This window comes from Saccostrea cucullata, unplaced genomic scaffold, assembly GCF_032062105.1.
Source record: "Saccostrea cucullata isolate Sc308-1 unplaced genomic scaffold, CSIRO_AGI_Scuc_v1 ctg2019, whole genome shotgun sequence".
Classification (NCBI taxonomy): domain Eukaryota; kingdom Metazoa; phylum Mollusca; class Bivalvia; order Ostreida; family Ostreidae; genus Saccostrea; species Saccostrea cuccullata.
Window position 1 is genome coordinate 50,215 of NW_026940503.1, and position 20,021 is coordinate 70,235.

General features: G+C 33.5%; 1 protein-coding gene across 2 annotated transcripts; it reads right to left on the minus strand.

The window, feature by feature from the left end:
- Positions 1-542: 542 nt before the first annotated feature.
- LOC134255521 (uncharacterized) lies at positions 543-14,786 on the minus strand. Of its 2 annotated transcripts, XM_062738054.1 has the most exons (6): positions 4,807-4,904; positions 4,047-4,219; positions 3,782-3,886; positions 3,371-3,401; positions 1,779-1,930; positions 543-1,265 (listed from the first exon to the last, which is right to left on the minus strand). In XM_062738054.1, the coding sequence occupies exons 2-6, from the start codon at positions 4,195-4,197 to the stop codon at positions 1,006-1,008; spliced, it is 699 nt and encodes a 232-aa protein (XP_062594038.1). In that variant the 5' UTR covers positions 4,198-4,219; positions 4,807-4,904; the 3' UTR covers positions 543-1,005. The 2 variants fall into 2 exon arrangements, with proteins under 2 accessions (XP_062594038.1, XP_062594039.1); XM_062738055.1 differs by lacking the exons at positions 4,047-4,219; positions 4,807-4,904 and adding an exon at positions 14,642-14,786.
- Positions 14,787-20,021: the final 5,235 nt, after the last annotated feature.

Sequence of the window (20,021 nt, forward strand, 5' to 3'; positions counted from 1 at the left end):
TCAAGTTCTCTAGCGTTCAGTTTTCCATCACAGAGAGCCATAAAAGCAAGTAATAAAAACATTTTTCTTTCTCTGATATTTTCAGAGTCACGTAAACGACATATCTCTTTTTTTTTATTTCTGTTTAATAAATCTGCATGCGTTGACCAAATCCTTTAGTTTCTACATCCTACTGATCAAAGCTACGCAAGAGGGGTATCCGATGAAGTCATATATGTTTCGAAATTTATGATAGCCGATTTAATACTTTGTCTCATTATAAGTTTACCCTCTGTCGGATCCCCTTCTTCTCTAACATCAGTCTGGTTTATTTGATAATTTAAAATTTCTATTTTTTCCTCTTTACTTAAGCAATCTAGATCAATATTGTCATTAAAACACATTTTAATTTTTAAAATGATCTAAATTTCCCTTCCATACAAGTGTTCGTATTTTAACAATAACATAATGGCCTTCTGAAGACACATAATCAAAGAGCTCTTTCACTTCTTTTACTATATTGTACAGCCTGAATTTTATTTCTGTTGCAGCTCGTAAAAAAATATTGCCTAAAACTAACAATGTTTTGCTTGATAAACTAGGTATTTTATTTTCCATTACATCTTGGATCCAGTTAAACTTGGCAATGGGAATCCGATATTTGCTTTATAATGTCAGCTAATTCATTTTCTAAATATGTTTTGCCAGATCCTTGTACTCCTCTCTGAACAAGAAAACTTTTCGAAGTAAGACAATCTTTTGCTTAAGAATATGTATCATTTGAAATGTCCTTTAGAAGGTAAACATTAGTATCTTCCCCTTCATTATGTTCTGATGTTTGCAATTTTCGAGAAAAAGTTATCTTTGATTAATGTGCTCTCTAAAAGGGAAACAATGGTATCCTCCCCTTCGTCTTGCTCTGATGTTGGCATTTTTCGAGAAATGTAACCTTTGTCAGAAGTGTCCTTTTTAAGGGAAATATATCTGTCCCTCCATTTTGTTCTGATATTGGTATTTTTCCAAAAGTTACCTTTGATTATAGTGTCTTTCATAATGGACATTGATATCTTCCCCTCCATCATGTTCTGATGTTTGCAATTGTCGAGAAGTGTTACCTAAGATTGAAAAGGTCTCTGAAAGGATTTCATTATTTTTCTTCACTCTATCATGTTCTGATGTTTGTATTTTTCGAGAAAAATTATCTGCAATCAAAGTGTCTTTTTCAACGGAAACATCAATATTTTGTCCCTCATTGTGATCCAATGTTGGTATTTTTTTAGAACAGCCTATGATTAAAAAAAGTAAATTTTATATAATTCAAAAGGAAATCAGAAATGAAAAGTTTGGTCAATCTTGTTTAACTTGTCGTTTTGAATAAATTTGTTAAATGTGTCTGTTAGGATATAATAAAAATTGATTCTTTTTTAATGAATGGCTTGTACTTATCAAGAAGAATGATAACCTGTATAAATATTCTTTTTTAGAAAAAGAATTGATAATGTAGATTCCTTATTTTTCACGAGTACTTATTATCGCGAGCTTTCTTTTTAATGTTAAATCGCCAGAATTTACATGGATTTCAACAGAATAAAAATTAAAGCGAGTTATATTATTTCGCGAGTGGTTCTTCTCGCGAAATTACGCGGAAATTGATACCTCGCGTATAATTAGGAATCTACAGTATACAAAAGATGTATATGAGTAAAACTTTTCTTAGAATTTAATATTATATGTGGAGAATATGCATTTTATTTCTTTTTTTTTTACATTTACATCCAAACTTCAAAATATATACTTACATGTACGCCGCCTTCTTATGTATAAAATCAGCAATATTGCAGTGAGAAAAAGAATAAGTGCAACAGGAATTATTGCAAAGTACTCAAATTGCACTGTTTGGCTGTCGCTAGTATCAGTGCTAACTGTGCTGTTTATTATTCTCGTTTTTTCGCTATTAAGAGAAAAAAAATTACATTAAAAAAATACATACATTAAAAATCAAAAGCGATTCTAATCTGTGTTTGAAAAATATCATTCATCGTGTTTCTTGTTTTACTTTCTTTAAATGACACTTGAAGGATCATGACCCGCTGTCCTGAAGTCGAAATGATATGAAAAAGCAAAATTCATCAAAATGATTTTTTTATTTAGAAATATAGAAAAATGTGCTTTTGAAACAACTAATTTTGATTTTATCAGAGATCTTGCATCTAAGGTATCATCCAAAAAAGCATAACTCCTTATCCTTTTTAACTTTTCTTGTGCAGAGACAGCATCTGAGAGGATGACCTCCGAACAAAAAGCAGAATTTATACTTGTCAAAATTTCTAAGTCCCCACTTTTTTTTTCCAAAAAGTTAAAAACCTTAACCTCAATTTACTAGTTGCTCACAAATTTGCCTTTAATTTGCAATACTTACCTTTCAAGGCCAAAAAATTGTAATCGAATGTGTAATTACTCGACCTTGACCGTTTTTGTTAAAAGATATGAAGTTCGAGTTTCATATGTTTTTCGGATGTACTCTTCATATTTTTTTTATTTCCATGTGTTTTGATAAGGAAAAACAGAAAAAGGCTTGATTATAATGCGGTGCTTGTCCACACAACAATGTGCAGATGAAGTTAAAATGACCAAAGCTGGTAGTAGTTAACGAGTATTCTGTTTCCTTTCACTACATATTTTTTTTACTTTAAACTTTTATAAATACCACCCGAAAGACCTACAAGCAAACCTGAATTACTTTTAATCATTCAAAATAGCTAGATTTTTAACAATAACCACATTATCATCCAAGAGTTTATCCGGAAAAATCAGTGGAACCGGATGTGCCCACCCCTCAATGTCACACTGGCGGAGTTGGGAATACATGTAATGAGACGTCATGTAACTATTGTTGGCAAGGCATGGGCACTTTCAGTTAGCCCCCTTGTCATCCTAATAATCTCAACACTAACTAGCATGTATGAAAGAAGATAGACCGGAGTGTGAGACAGCTTTTCCAGCAGCAGAATCTAGCGGAAGTATAGGACGACCTAGTCAACACATGGAAAAACATTCAATAAAATAATTTTTCTTAAATAGTGTGAACTCTTTGAAGAGCGGTTGTCTTGCTGTGAATTCCTTTGAATTGAGGACAATGCAGTATTTAACGTTGTTAATTTTTAATTCTAAGGTGCCTTAACGTTTCTGCATATTGTGTTAACGCACCTCAATAAAATAAATAATTTAAAAGTGAAAAGAATTGTTTTGTCACTTTTTTAATCCTGTATAATTGTTAAATTATACTGTTCAAATAATTCGATATAAGAGTGGTGTAAAGCAAGAACTTGCCTGGGGACTTAGAAATTTTGATTACTATATAATCATGTTTAAAAAGAGAAAGAAAACTTACGTTTCCTCTATGTTGAAGCGACAACCATTTTCTAACAAAAGCAAAAATAAATGCTTAACAATTTCAATAATGGCATAAATGGAGCTTTTTTGAACTCAAATTGAAAAACATTTTCTTAGGTAACTATGTTCCTCATTAATTCTACTCCATGACGAATTTAACATGGTCTTCGATTATTTACATTTCGGCCGTTATTTTGGTACCAACAGTTTAATATGTGCTACATAAGTTGTTACACAGAACTGTCCAGCACAAAAATTGTTTTTTAAAGTTTACACACAATTAACCATATATAAAACAGCGAACGGTGAATTGTATTGTATTTTAATGACCTTGATAGTTGTACAACATTATGAAAAAGACATGAATTATGAAATTATGCTGACGACTATGTTTGCGTCCACTACATACTTATATAGAGATAATTGGATCTGTAATTCTCTAATGGGCAGTTTGTTGTATTGCAGGAAATAGTATCCAGCTTTTTGGCTCCAGAATTGTAGACAGGACATCTACCTATCAACATAATCAAGGTATGTACATGGAAAAGAAGTATTTATCGTTTAAACGAATCACATACCTTACTGAAGAATACAATATATAGATTCAACAATATTTATTGTGTTCTTTTCTTCATTTACTAACAAATATTTACAAATAACTGAAAATCATTTACCTCTTTCAACCCATATTGGTTCAGTACACAACCATCCAATTCGACCAAATTCGTCCTGTAAACAATGGAAATTCTCCGAAGGACTACAAGCCGACATTGCCGATTTCTCCCAGTGTTCATATGGACACTGACTTAAACTTCTGTTCAACATCTGATTAATCTTCTATGTTTTTCTTGAGTAAATAAACGAAACTTTGTATTTATCCAAACGGGTATTTCATTTACCTAACGACAATCCGTCTGCCAAAACCTTCATGTCTGAACTGCATGTCAATTTAAATCCACTAATTATTTGCTGAGGATATCTGTTCAATGATCTATGCAATGTTTGTTCTTTGTTAAAAAATAACCTCACAACAAAAATCGACCTAGATTTTACACATTTAAGCAGTATAAGGGTTACATACTTTTTAGATAGTTATGCACTATGTTTTATTATGTTTTCTGAAATGCAATATTTGAATTGACGAAAAGTCAATAATACATCGACCTTGAATACATTTCAAGTATTGCATTATGTGTTCCATGTCTTCAAAGTCCTTGTCAACATACACAGAAATAATTAGTTAGAAAATATGAGTGCTTCTTACCTTTAATTTTGCATGTTATAAAGTTAGAAGCTGCAATAGCCTATAGATTTTTGTTTGTTTCATTTTCCTTCCTTACCGTCTTTAAGTGCGACGATGTTTTCCCATTTCGTAGATCTTATTTTAAGATATGTTTTTAAACAAAAACAGGGCCGATTTAACTGTAAACTAACCCAAGTAGACGTAACCCTTTAGGTGGGATAAGGTGCTGAGGAGAAGTAACCCCATCCCCCTCCCTCGCCATTATCCGTCACTGCCGCCGTGAGTCCTATGTATTATTCAGATAGACGAAAAGTATCTGTAAGTAAATTTATATGTATACTACCTAAAATTGATATGAAATATGTCAGACAAATATATTCAAAGATCGCTCTAAAAGCCTTTGAATTTACAAAAAAAGCACACACAAAAGGGGTTTTAATTGCTTATTTCATTGACTTATTATTTGACATTAGCTTGCCTCGGATTAAAAATTAATCATATACATACAGAGCATATGAATGTAGTAACGTATCCCATCAGTTCATAAAATTAACAATATGTGAGTGTTTGTTGAATGCTAATATATAAATAGGAAAAGCTGCCAATGGAAATCTGATGTCATCATTTTTTAAGAATTATTCTTGGTATTTTTGTGTATACTCAACAAATATCGAAAAATGAATCAGATTCAGCTATGAATTAAATTGTCGCATTATGCACAGCTTTATATGACAATTTTTTCTCCAAGTACAAAAAGCACTCTTTGTTAGTGTTTAAAAATCCCTTAAAGTTAAATAATCTTATTTCTATACGTATTTTTCAGTATTCTTATCTCACATTCAAAGTCGTCTTTAATAAACATTGTACCAGAATCTTATTTTATTTATGAGTTCGTGAAATTTATATGACGTTAGCCCCTCTCCCCCATGAAAATTGAAAATTGAAAAAATTATCTCGCATGTCTTCCTTTTGCATTAGTAACAGCCTCATTCTTCCTTACATGGAGTTCATCAGTGCATAAGTGTGTTTGTTCTTCTAAAAGGGATATTTTTAACACACCAAAAAGACAGTCCTTAGTTGCTCAAGAGCAGCTTAGATATTTCGATCCTTATCGCCCACGTTCTACAGATGGACTTTACGGAGACCAGTAAAGTAGATAAATATGATTGATTTGACAAACCAAACATCTGTTCTTCTTTCATTTCCCCTTTACTTGAGCATCCCTTTCCTTGTATTCTCTGTCCTGTTCACCAGTTCTAATGAAATGCATACATATGGATATAACAAAAATTATTCAAGCACAAAGTCCGTTCAAACAATTCAAATCAGGATCAGGGAATCCAAACCTCTTAAACTCAGGTGCCATGTATAGGGAAGACAAAAAAATCCGTATACAATTCAGTACCTAAATAATGGCGAAATAATAAGATGAAACAAGAGGCCCAGGGGCCACAGCGCTCACCTGAGCACATCAGCTAGGAAAAAGCACATATCATGATTTGGACAAACTTGAATCTACACTATCTGAGGAAAATTCTACATAAATATTACTAACCATGGCTTTGAAGTACTTGAAAAGAAGATTTTAAAAGGTTTCCTTATATATTCCTATGAGAATTAATTTTTGGTCTGCCATTTTGGCCCCACCCTATCCCCGGGGGTCATGATTTGAACAAATTTGAATCTACACAATCTGAGGATAATTTCACATGAGTTTCATTTTTCCTGTCTAAATGGTTCTTGAGAAGAAGATTTTTAAAGAGTTTTCCTATATACTCCTACGTAAAACTTTGTTCGGCCATTTTGGTCCCACCCTACCCCCGGGGGTCATGATTTGAACAAACGTGAATCTACGCTATCTGAAGATGATTCCACCTGAGTTTCATCTTTCCTGGCCCAGTGGTTCTTGAGAAGATTTTTAAAGATTTTTCCTATATTTCCTATGTAAAACTTTGATCGGCCATTTTGGCCCCACCCTACCCCCGGGGGTCTTGATTTGAACAAACTTGAATCTACACTATCTGAGGATGATTCCACATGTGTTTCATCTTTCCTGGCCCTGTGATTCTTGAGAAGATTTTTAAAGATTTTTCCTATATACTCCTATGTAAAACTTTGATCGGCCATTTTGGCCCCACCCTACCCCCGGGGGTCATGATTTGAACAAATTTGAATCTGCACAATCTGAGGATGATTCCACATGAGTTTCATCTTTCCTGTCTAAATGGTTCTTGAGAAGAAGATTTTTAAAGATTTTTCCTATATACTCCTATATAAAACTTTGATCGGCCATTTTGGCCCCACCCTACCCCCGGGGGTCATGATATGAACAAACTTGAATCTACACTACCTGAGGATGATTTCACATGAGTTTCATCTCTCCTGGCCTAGTGGTTCTTGAGAAGAAGATTTTTTAAAAATGCCATTAATTTTTCTCGAATTCATAATTATCTCCCCATGGACCTTCATTTGAACAAACTTGAATCCCCTTTACCCAAAAGATACTTTGTAGCAAGTTTGGTTGAAATTGGCCCAGTGGTTCTTGAGAAGAAGATGACATGTGAAAAGTTTACAACGACAACGACTACGACAACGACGACGACAGACAACGGACAAATTTTGATCAGAAAAGCTCACTTGAGCCTTCGGCTCAGGTGAGCTAAAAAGTCAGTCAGTATTTTTTTATTGATAGATTGAATTGCTAACAAGGCCATTGTATCGGCAATAGAACTTGCAAAATAATGACATTAAAGGAGACTGTTGAAATTCTTGTGTCATTAACTATTCTGCCTATATCTTACTTCGTTTTAGAAATTGTTCTGACGGAGAATATGCTCTTTCATTTCGAACTACCGGTAATTGAAAAATAAAAAACCTCATTGCAGACGATAAGGTTACATGTATATTGCCACATAAACAAAGGGAGTTGACGATTGAAAAGCGTATCACAAAACTTTGTTATTAGTGTAACTTTTCTGGGTATAGTGGTTTTTGAAATACAGTGTATTCTCTCACCACTTTTATGGGTACGTTACAAAAATTATACGTGGGTCTCTTATTTCTGAAATTTACCCAATTAACAAGAAAATATTGTAATTTTCTATAAATTTATTAAAAAATCAATAAAAACAGTTAAAACAGCTGAAAAGTCAGGAATTTACTAAAATATGGGCAAAATCAACTAAAAGTGGCAAAAACCGGGGGAAATGGGTGTTTTACTCACAAAATGGGTATTTTACCCATAAAATGGTGAGTTTACCCAGGAAAAGCATGGGGACCCGAAAACACTGGGTTTGTAATGGCATCAGGCCTACCCAAACTAATGGTACAAAACGTACCTATGGGTAGAGTACCAGTCTGATGGGCACTGAAGGCACCATGCCTGGTTGAGCAGCGCAAGCACTACTGGAGTTTGTCTCTCGGATCGTTTATTACCTTTTGGTCGGTAGGTGAGAAATACTCCACGTGCGAATAACGTGCGGTGCCGCCATTATTCGCGCGACATTTGTCAACAACTTTGCACCAAGTAAACAAGGCTCTAAAAAGTGTTACAAACGCTGGAAAAGGAGGAATTATTGGTTGGGAATTACTTTGGAGATGATGCCAAGTTGTTTTTGAGTTACATCAGTTGAATAACAATGCCAGACGGCCATTTGTTATTACGATAGGATTAATCAATGGAGGAAATTCGGGTTTGTACTATACAACCAAACAATATTCATGAAATAAACATATACGATGAATTATAAAGCCTATATTAATAACATACGATGATTGGTGATATTCCCATGATATCTAGAAATAAAATTACGACATATACATATAATATCCAGGGCATAAATCGGGGTTGATCCAATTTTGTGGGTTGTTTTAGGTAAGGGGAAAATCTGTAACATTAGGTTTCTAATAGCGTCGATCTATTTCTAGTAGAATATGCAAAAACGACACGGATGTCTCAGACTCTGTGTTTTATTCAGTTATTTCAAAATCACTGAGGTCTATCGTGTCGACATATGAATGCCGTGTAAGGTCCATTGAGGAGTGGGCTTAAACTTCTGGATCAGGTTAGTGAGCATGTTTTCTTTGTTTGTTGTTTAACATCCCGATCTCGAGAATTCTTCACTCATATGGAGACGCAACCACTTGCCGTTGGAGAGCTGCAAAGTTTGCCCTATACTCGGCAATTACGGCCATTAAGCAGTTAGAGATCTTTTTCGTGCCAACAGCTTCTGCGACAACGTGGCCCCGATTTATACGATGTAATCAGAAGGGCCTGTCCCCACTTCCCAAAGTGGGATTCAACCCGTGACGTAAGGATTAACTCCGTACTCTTCACCTCTAGAGCAGATACTCTAACCATTGCACTGTGCAGGTGTCAGTTAGTGCGTTTGAAAATTATCAAAGAGCATGTAACATCTGTTTCATAATTGGATATTTTAAAAGAAAAAGATGTTAGACTTGTACATGACACATAGATAAAATCAATTACTTAAATCATTGCTTATATGTTATCCTTCACTATCATGAATAAAAGGTAATTATACACGTACTACATGTATTTCCTTTTCATTATATCTTGCAGTGCATCTCCAACATAATTACACTTGGTAACTTTTTCGTCAGGCCTTCTCTCCAAGTCATTTCTTGTGAGTAAATATATATAAACACAACATTTAATGTTTTTGTCTGTTAATCTTAAAATTACTTCAGATTTCTGTCGTGAAATTATGTAGATAAGTAAAAAGTAACGTGGTACAACCCTGGTGTTTTAGCAAAAAGATGTCGCTATATGTAACCCATAGCCATGACTTACACCGGACAGCATTCAGATTAGGTATTAACTTTAGTTAAAATTGTGTTTTGTTTCATATATTATGTTTTGTATTTAAGATAGCGACATCTCCATCTGAGTGATCAATTCTTATGAGGGACGTTAAACAACAAACAATACTAAAGATAATCCAACAGAAGAAAGCTCGAAATTCGACATTTAAGCACACTTTTTATCAACTGTCTGCAAGGACATCCAATTTTTACTTCAAGTTTACAATCATTTCTTAACATCGCACAAAAAAAATTAACGTAGGAAACATGTTATTTTTTCTTTATTTTTTCATTAAATATACATGTATCTTTATGGTTGTATCCTATTATTTACAAAACAGCAAACAGTTTATTATATGAAATTCTGAAAAGGCGGTAGAGGGCGTCACTGCGCGTTAATGAATTAAACATGAAAAAAAAAACTGCAATATTGAAGGTTGACTTGATTTTTTTTAAATACTGGGATATGCATTGAAATGGGAAAACTAGTATTCTCGGAGTCGAATAATAAATTGGAATCGCGAGCAATGCTAACAAGGACCTCTAAAACTTACCGAGTTAAGCTCAAAGTGGAGAAGTTGGGTCTCCATCCAGCTGGCTCTTATTAATTAGCTAATTCTGTCTTTTTCTCATACACTGTACATGCGAGTAGTCAGCAGAGTCAAACATGTTTCAGTGAGAACAAAAAGGTTTATATATATTAGACTCTATGTTGATAATGTCGATACGTTTATATGAAAATTTAAATGGGGAGTAGCCAAAACATCTTGTAAAATTCACGGATACCATCGCTTTGCATTTTGTAAATAAAGTTATATTTTTTTATGTAATCAATATTTTGAATCTCTTTCTTGAATAAACTTTTTTGCATCCTGGACATGTTATTATATATATTAGAGACAATTGTGACAGTTGCAAAAGTAGGAATTATTAGTTTTAATACGAATGTTTATCTTAAAGTTTGACAATATTTCTATATTATACCTCCTCGAGGAAGCATACGCTCAAGAGAAGTTAAAACAGGAATATGGTCATAAAATCGAGCTACCATCAATTTTGTATTATATTTGCAGACGAAAGTTTAATATTTTGTTCATTTTTATGAAAACTTAGATATATAAAATAAGTAAAAGCAATACCGATTTAATTTTCTTCATCTGATACCGGTATACTTTAATGAACTTTGTCACAATAAATACAAATTTTAAAAAAAAGTTGAAGAGATTGTCCCCTAATGTTAATGTTTAATACAAAATATTTGTTATATGTTCTTGAATGTTTCTACAATTTTATTATAATTTAATAAACATATGTGAAAGTTCACCAACTGTCAAATCAGAAGGCATTTTTTCTCTTTGGACAACAACACGCTTCCACATGTCTTGGCTCACTTTCTCTTTTAAAGCTTCTACGTTTCTTTCCAAGGCTACTACAAACACTATTTTTCTCACAACATCCAAGCAAAATTCATAGATGCCATCGGATATAATTCTAATGTACTTTTCCTTTAGAGATAAGACACTCGGATCGTCTTCTTGAAGAGCTAACTCTCTATATTTATCAAATGGAAATAAAATTCTTGCCAAATACATAAATAGATCTTCGTCGACTTCTCTGATGTTCAGTTTTTCATCTTTGAAAGCCATATAAGCTAAAAGTAAAAACATTTTCCTTTCTACAATATTTTGAGAGTTACGTAACTTATATATCTCACTTTTGATCTTCGTTATTGGAACTTCAATAAATTTGCCTGCGTTGTGCAAATCAAATTCCTTCTGCATTCTACTAATCCAAGCTACGCAAGAGGGATATCCGATAAAGTCGTATCTTTCGAAATTTATGATAGACAATTTAACGTCGTGTCTCATTTTAAGTTTACTCTCGTTTGAATCTTCTTCTTCTTTTACAGCACTTTGGTTTAAATGTTCCTCTAAAATCTTTTCCTTTTCTTCTTTACTTAAGGTATCTAGATCGATAAAGTGTTTAAAACATTTTGTATTTTGAAAATGATCCGAATTTCCCCTCCATACAAGTGTTGGTACTGTAACAATAGCAAAGAAGCTTTTTGAAGAACAAACATAATTAAAGAGCACTTCCGCTTCCTTTATTACTGCCTGTATATCATCCTTGGATTGTAGTTCATAGAAAATATCGTCTAAAACTAACATCTCTTTGCTTAATATACTAAGTATTTTACTTTCCAATACATCATGGATCCATTGTACTTGACATTCGGTCTTAGATATCTGGTTAATATTGTCAGCTAATTTGTTCGCTAAATATGTTTTCCCAGATCCCTGAACTCCTCTCAGAACAACAAACCTCTTTGTAGCAAGACACTTTCGTGCCTTGGTATATGTATCAGTTGAAGATTCCCTTAAAAATGGAAGGTTAATATCTTCCCCTTCATCATGTTCTGATGTTGGTAAATTACCTATATTTGAAATAAAATTTGGTGTATATTTCATACATTGGAAAAAAAATGACAATTTTTATGCGACTCTGGCAAATAAACATTTTTATAAAAATGGCACCTGATCCCACCTCTGATATTTCGGGGGTCCGTGTTTGCTCTGCTCTTATTTTGTATTGTTTTATGGACTTTGAGGTTGTATACTGTTCGTAATCTCCATATCCTTCTTAAATTTAATATAAAAAAATGCATTTGTGAGGAAACATTAATATTTGAATTAAGTAATCTTACAGTAAGATTTATAACATAGGTAAAATAATTGTTCAAAATAAGGCTTTATCAACAAAGGATGAATATGAATAAACTAAGAGAGGTTTTTTAGTAAATATATAGAATGTGTATTTTACCTTTCTAGTATCATTTTCAATTACTTAAAAACATAACCATACTTACGCCGCCTTTTAAAATATAAAACAAGGATGATTGCAGCGAGTAAAACAATAATCGCGACAGCGGTTATTGCAAAATACTCTATAGGAACTGCTTTGTTCACGCCAATATCAGTGCTATCTGTTCTGTTTATTCTTTTCCCTCTTTCGCTGTCAAGAGAATATTCAAAAATAATTCCAAACATTTAATAATAATAAACCCCATCTGCATTTAAATTAGAAAATATCATCGTGTTTTTCTCTAACAACCAGTCTAACAATCGAATGTTATCAAACAACTAAGTTCTATGATAAACATGACTTTTACTTTTGATCGTCAACTTCCCTTACTTTTACAGCAATTTACGTTCATCACCTGCATACGGAGTTCATATATCTCAGTTGGTTCGATACGCAAGAGCATGCTCAACGTATGAACAATTTCTAAAACGAAGTAAATTTTGACAAGCAAGTTGATGAAAAGAATATGAAAATATCAGCAGTCTCGTTTAAAGTCATCATTTTGTAAGTTCATGGTCGATACAATGACCTTGTCAGAAAATACACTTAATCATTGTGAGTCAAATGCTGACAGACGTTTTTCATAATTATTGTTAGTACATTATTTATACACTGAATTGACGACGAATTTTTTCGTTATTTCCCGATCGTGACAAGGAGCACACGGCGATTGTGACCGGTCGACAGGGTTTGCTCGCTCCTCCTTGGCACCTGATCCCACCTCTGATGTTTTTGAGGTCCCTTTTTGTTCTGCTCCTCTTTTTTATTGTTTTATGGACTTTTGATCTTGAGTACTGTTCGTTATCTCCATATGTTTCATTTTATTTTTTCCTTAATTCGCATTAAATAAAATTATCACCTCATGAATTATGGTCCTGATATCAAGATGATAATGTTATTATAAGATTAACTTATATGCAAAATTACAGTTTTGAAAATATACTTTTTGGACAACTGATTTTTTTTTTTTTGGACAGACACCTAGATTCTTAGGAATCATTCAAAATACAGTAAAACTCGGTTATAACGAAGTCCTTTGGACCTTTGAATTTAATTCGCTATATCCGTAATTCGTTATATCCGTATTATAGCGAATTCGCAATGGGCATGTTTTCCTTCAAGTATTACTACCAAATATGTTAGGGAAGCAAATATTACAAAAATATCTTTGATAACTAAGGTTTTATTATGATTGAATTTTATATACGAATGCTAAAAGGAAATAAAGTCTGTTCAACATTTCAATTTTTCTATACTCTTAAGAAGTTCGTTATAAAAGATGTATATTTTATTATATTTAACCTCAACGGGACTCAAAATCAGTTCACTATATCCGTAAATTCGTTATATCAAAGTTCGTTATAACCGTAAAATTTTACATTGATTTGTAAAGAATTTTGCCGGGGACCCAGTAAAACTTTGCCATATCCGTGAATTCGCTGTATCCGTGTTCGTACTAAACAAGTTTCACTGTATACGTATTTTGCCATGCATAGATCCTAACTTTTATATTCTCGTGAGTGCACAGACAGAGAACACAGGAGAAGTTGACCTCCAAACAGAAGGTACTATAATTATGCGTCAGAAAAGAAAGTAAACTTACATGTTTTCTTTGTTTGAGAGACAGCCATTTTCTAACAAAACAAAAAAAAACAAAACAAAATCAAAAAAATATGCTAAGCAGCAGTTACACAGCTTGCAAGTTCAGAGCCCCTTTGACCCTCCAATTGCAAAGTTTTGTCTTTGAAATTCGTCATAACTATGTCCTTGTACATTCATTCTACTCAAGAATACATGTAAGTTGCCATTTGCGATATAAATCTTAGTGTCATCTCAGATTGTTTGCATTACGACAGCTAGTTGATAGATATAAAACTGATTTGCTGTACGAGCTGTTAGAGCAGATCTGTACAACACAAAGAATTTCAAAACATAAGTTGAGTTTTCATTCAAAAGGCATTTAAATGCATGTTCAATTAAATGGTTAATTAATATAAAGTATGATCTTAATGCCTGCACAGCTCCATACACAAGTTACTGTAAGAGATACTTAAATTGTTTGCAAACACTACATACTTATATAAACATAATTCGATCTATAATTTTCTGTTGGGCAGTTCTTCGTTTTGCAGGAAATAGAATCGAGTTTTTTGGCTCCAGAATTGTACACAGGGCAGCTACCTATTATAAAAAATCAAGCAATCTAAAAAAAGATGAATTTATCATTTTAAACGTATATATTAGAGTAAAGGAATAATAATATGTATATACAACGATATTCATTGTCTTGTGTTTGTAATTAACCAACAAAATATGCATAATTAATTGAAAATTATTAACCTTTTTCAACCCATATTGGTTCAGTGCATAGCCATCCAATCCGACCGAATTCGTCTTGTAAACAATGAAAGTTCTCTGATGGACTACACATCTTTGATGCTCTCTCCCAGTCCTCATACGGACACTGGCCAAAACTTGTGTTCAACATCTGATTACACTTGAAAATCGCAATTGTTAGTATTTTCTATATTCGTTAATTTCTGTATTAATCCAAACAGGTATAACAAAACTAACAACAACCACCCGGATGTAATCATACATGTCTTAATTTATAGGCATTTAAATCCACAATTCTTATTAATGTCGCACTGCAAAGATGTGTTCGATAATGTTTATCGATGTAAAATTGCGTGGTGTATCCCATTTTTCTCATGCAAGTGTTTCCGGTCCGCTCACTACCCCATAAACAAAAAAAATCGACATCCTCAGCTAGTAAAGATGGTAATGTTCAATACATGTCTTCAACAGTCCAGTCCAATACGAAAATTCGTAATATTACGAAAAAACGTAAGATTACGAAAAAGTTTACATTACAAGTTATCGTAATATAAAACTTATATTACAATTTTTCGTAATGTAGTTAAATTACGAATACGTGTAATATAGCAGATTGTAAGAGACTATATTACGACTTTTCGTAATCAAAGACAAATTCAAGCATTGCAAGAAATTGAGTGGTGGGTAGAAAAGTATGACGTCAGTAATATATCACATTCCACGGCTACTGATAGCACGCGGTCAGTTTAGTCAGTTACGCCTATCAGAAAGCACGGAAATTCAAGAAGAAAGTACCGCCAGCGATGGGTGAGTTGACAATTTCTTTTATTATTCTTTTATAGGAATTTTCCCAAGGATAAGTCCAATTTTCCAGTAAATTTCAATATTTGCTTAAGCATGTCGCATTGGTCTTTATCACCCGAACTCCCTACTTTTCTTGCGAAGTCTACCCTAAAAATCACACCCTCGTCTCATAATTCAACTGTTCGTGCAATTCTTATTGAAATACACAGAATTCAAATCTCAGTAAGAGTCGTACAAGTTATCGCCCGTGACATCTTGTAGTAAACGTCATACTATGCTACCCGCCACTCAATTTCTTGCAATGCTTGAATTTGTCTTGGATTACGAAAACTCGTAACATAGTCTCTTACATCAGCTATATTACGCGTATTCGTAATTTAACTACATTACGAAAAATTGTAATATAAGTTTTATATTACGATAACTTGTAATATTACTCTTTCTCGTAATCTTACGTTTTTTCGTAATATTACGAATTTTCGTATTGGACTGTTCAATACGATAACGATTTAATTTATTGAATATTTGTATGAATGCTAATAGGAAATAATAAACGGTTATCAAGCTGAAACGTCCAATGTACAAACACAAATCAAAATAAGTAAACACGGGCTTCTAAAACAACAAAGATGGGATAACGTGCCATCGAGGAGTAATTAGCCTCTCTTGTGGACCGATCACATCCACGTCTCTCAGCATTCTACTTTATGTTAGATTATATTTACCGACAATGTCATTATAACGACTATATAGAACTTGTTGATAGTGATAACCTTGCTTCATGAACGTTGTTATTATATGCTTGCATTATTTTAAATATTGTTCTTGCGTTGAGCATATATCTTCTTACTTATCAAATTTACTGGGAGAAATAAACCGTTTTACAACATATATAAGATCAGTTGCCGATAGAAATGTGAAAGTATCACATTTATCATAATAACATATTACATATAGGTTTCAAAAACTTTTTTCATAAGAATAACTAGTATCTTAATATGAAACTTACGTGTAAGACGCTATGGTATAGGCCTACATTATACCAAGTTTGTTTGGATAAATCGATTGATATATCCATGGAAGTAACTATTTTTGAAATAATTTGATGTCATTGATATATCTCAATGTCGAGTTGAAGGTAATAGCAACTGTTTTTTTTTCTTTTCCATGTATGAGATTCTGAATATATTGCGCTACAAAAAAATGAAAGTATGTTAATAACGGAACACAATTGTACTCAATGCATCGGTATCCATATGAATTACAACAACTGTTGAAAGTCCTGACCTCCAAAGCCTTAATTGTCAACTAGAGGTACTGTGAGCAATGAGCTCACTAAATGATACCCCCCGCCTCCCATATGAATATATTGGCAGTATCCATGTTTTGCTCTGGAAAATCCAAAATATATGTCAGATCAAAAAGTAAAATAGGAGGTGCACAATGGCAATATGTAATAAAGATTCTGTGAAAGTTTCATTAAATTTCATTCAGTGGTATGAGAGGAGTTGCGGATAAGAGATGGGTACCCAAAAGCGTAACAGACGGACGGACGGACAGACGGAAGGACGGACGGACAGACGGACGGACGGACGGACAGACGTACAGACGGACGGAAATACCGATTACTATATACCCTCCCGCTTTTCAATAATATACTCAGGAATCCTTTTCATATCCACATCATATATACATATGTGTACAATCAAAATGGTATAAAGTAAATTAAAAGGACAAAAATAAGGTAGGTAAGCAGATTTACGATTTCCATTTTTAGGTCACCTGAGTAAACTCAGGTGACCTATTGCTATCCGTTTTCGTCCGTCGTCGTGCGTCGTGCGTCGTTCGTCGTTCGTCGTGCGTCGTGTGTTAACATTTGAACATTTTCAGCTTCTTCTCTGCAACCACTCAACCAATTTCCACCAAATTTTACACAAAGCATCTATGGGTGAAGGGGAACAAAAATTGTGAATTTCATGGTCCCTGCCCCCCTGGGACCTGTGGGGTGGGGCCAAAACCACTAAAATTAGTGCAATCTTTAAAAATCTTCTTCTTTACTCCTGGACATCAAGCAGTCAAACTGTTAGCATGAATGTAATGACCATTGAGTCCTCTACCAAAATTGTGAAATTTATGGCCCCAGGGTCAGGGGTTCTGGTGTTAGGGTGGGGGTCTATTGATTATATAGAGAAAATGCAGAAATTGTTTGAAAATCTTCTTCTCTGCTGCTTGGTATTCAACGAATTAATTAAGTATATAGTTGTAATGAGGAAGAATGCCTCTTCCGAAATTGTGAATTATATGGCCCCAGGGTCAGGGGTTCCGGTGTTAGGGTGGGGCTCTATTGATTATATAGTGAAAATGCATTATTTCTTTAAAAATCTTCTTCTCTGCTCCTGGGTATTAAATAAACTAACTAAAGACATAATTATGATGAGAAAGAATGCCTTTTGTAAAATTGTGAATTTCATGGCCCCAGGGTCAGGGGTTCTAGTGTAAGGGGGGGGGGCTCTATTGATTATATAGAGAAAATGCAGAATTTGTTTGAAAATCTTCTTCTCTGCTTCTGGGTATTCAAAGAATTAACTAAGTATATAGTTATGATGAGCAAGAATGCCTCTTCCAAAATTGTGAATTTTATGGCCCCAGGGTCAGGGGTTCTGGTGTTAGGGTGGGGCTCTATTGATTATATAGAGAAAGTACATTAATTATTTGAAAATCTTCTTCTCTACTCCTGAGTATTAAATAAATTAACAAAAGATATAGTTATGATGAGGAAGAATGTCTCTTCCAAAATTGTGAATTTTTATGGCCCCAGGGTCAGGGGTTCTGGTGTTAGGGTGGGGCTCTATTGATCATATAGTGAAAGTACATTAATTCTTTGAAAATCTTCTTCTCTACTCCTGGGTATATTATACATAATACATTATTTCTTTTAAAATCTTCTTCTCTGTTCCTGGGTATTAAATAAACTCAATAAGTACATAGTCATGATGAGGAAGAATGCCTTTGTGAATTTTATGGTCCCAGGGTCAGGGGTTCTATTGTTAGGGCAGGGCTCTATTGGTTATATAGAGAAAATGCAAAAATTGTTTGAAAATCTTCATCTCTGCTCCTGGGGATTAAGCAGATGAACTACCTATATAGCTATGATGAGCAAGGGCCATTCTTCCTGAATTGTGAATTTCCACACCCCTGGGTCAGGGGTACCATAGAGGGTGGTGGGGGGCTCTATTTATATACTGAAAATGAATTAATTGATTGAAACCTTCTACATGTGTACTTTGTATTAATCAAATATTTTTGATAAGCAAGGGTGCCTTTTCCAAAATTGTGAAATGTGTGGACCAAGGGTATGGTAGTGGCACTATATTGATTATTGCTGAATATTACTGAGTAGTCGAAATGCAATTTTGTTCCTCTACTCTGTCTGTGGGTATTAAGTAACCAAACTAAACACGCTAAGTGTATAGTTATGATGTTTTTTTTCAAAATTGTGAATGCCATGGTGTCTAGTTTAAAACATGAACCAATGTCAATCATTGTAAAGTTGTTGCATGATGCTCAGGTGACCTATAAGGCCCATGGGCCTCTTGTTAATATTTTATAAGGGCATGCAGTTTCTATAATACCAGAAAGACTGTATTTAATAAAATTTGGGGAATGTATACATAAAGTGTTAAAATGTTACATTTCAATATGGCTGATATTTTATTTTTGAAATTCATTGGAATTTTGAAATATCCACAAGCGTTATCGCTTACTAAGCTGTAATTTATTTATCTTACCTTTGTACTAGAATACTGATTATATGCCATTAATTGATACATCATCCTTTAAAATTGGAAGAGACTAGAAGAAAACAAGAATTTCAGTAAAATTTTCAGAATCTCATTTTTGCTTAATAAATTTAACAAAAATATTTCGTCAATTTTGTTTATGCATTGTGAAATGCTACTACGCAATAATTTTAGCTCATTTGATGATTGATCACATCATGACATGGAAAAATAAGACAGTGATTCCTTAAACAGAAAACAGTTAAATCCAACCTCATGAAAAAAAGCCATTAGTAAACATATCAAATGCAAGTAATTAACCTCTGTTACATCTAACTCAAGATTATTGTTTCCTTAATTCAATAACGGTTAGTTTTGGACTCTCTTTTTGTAGCTCTTGATAATAAGTTGAATTTTGGGTTCTGTATATTAATCACAAAATGATCAAGTTAGTTTTATGTTGTTTAACCAATTTATACAATATTGGACGTTTGAAAAAATCTGTTCACATTTTCTCAAAATGGCTATGGTATGCTTGATGATTCGGGGGCTAATCTTTGGTTTATCTATTAATATTGATGTTTTAAGGATCGAAATGTGACTTTTATATTGATTGACCGATTTTTTTGAAATATGGTTCGAAAAATGATGATTTTTACATACTTGATTTTTTAGAGATACATTTTTTATAGTTTAAGTAATACGGTCACTGGGTGAAAAAAGTGGTTTCCCATCATGGGAAACTTTACGGAAACCACATGGAAACCTCAAGTTTACATCATGTTTCCCAGTGGTTTCCG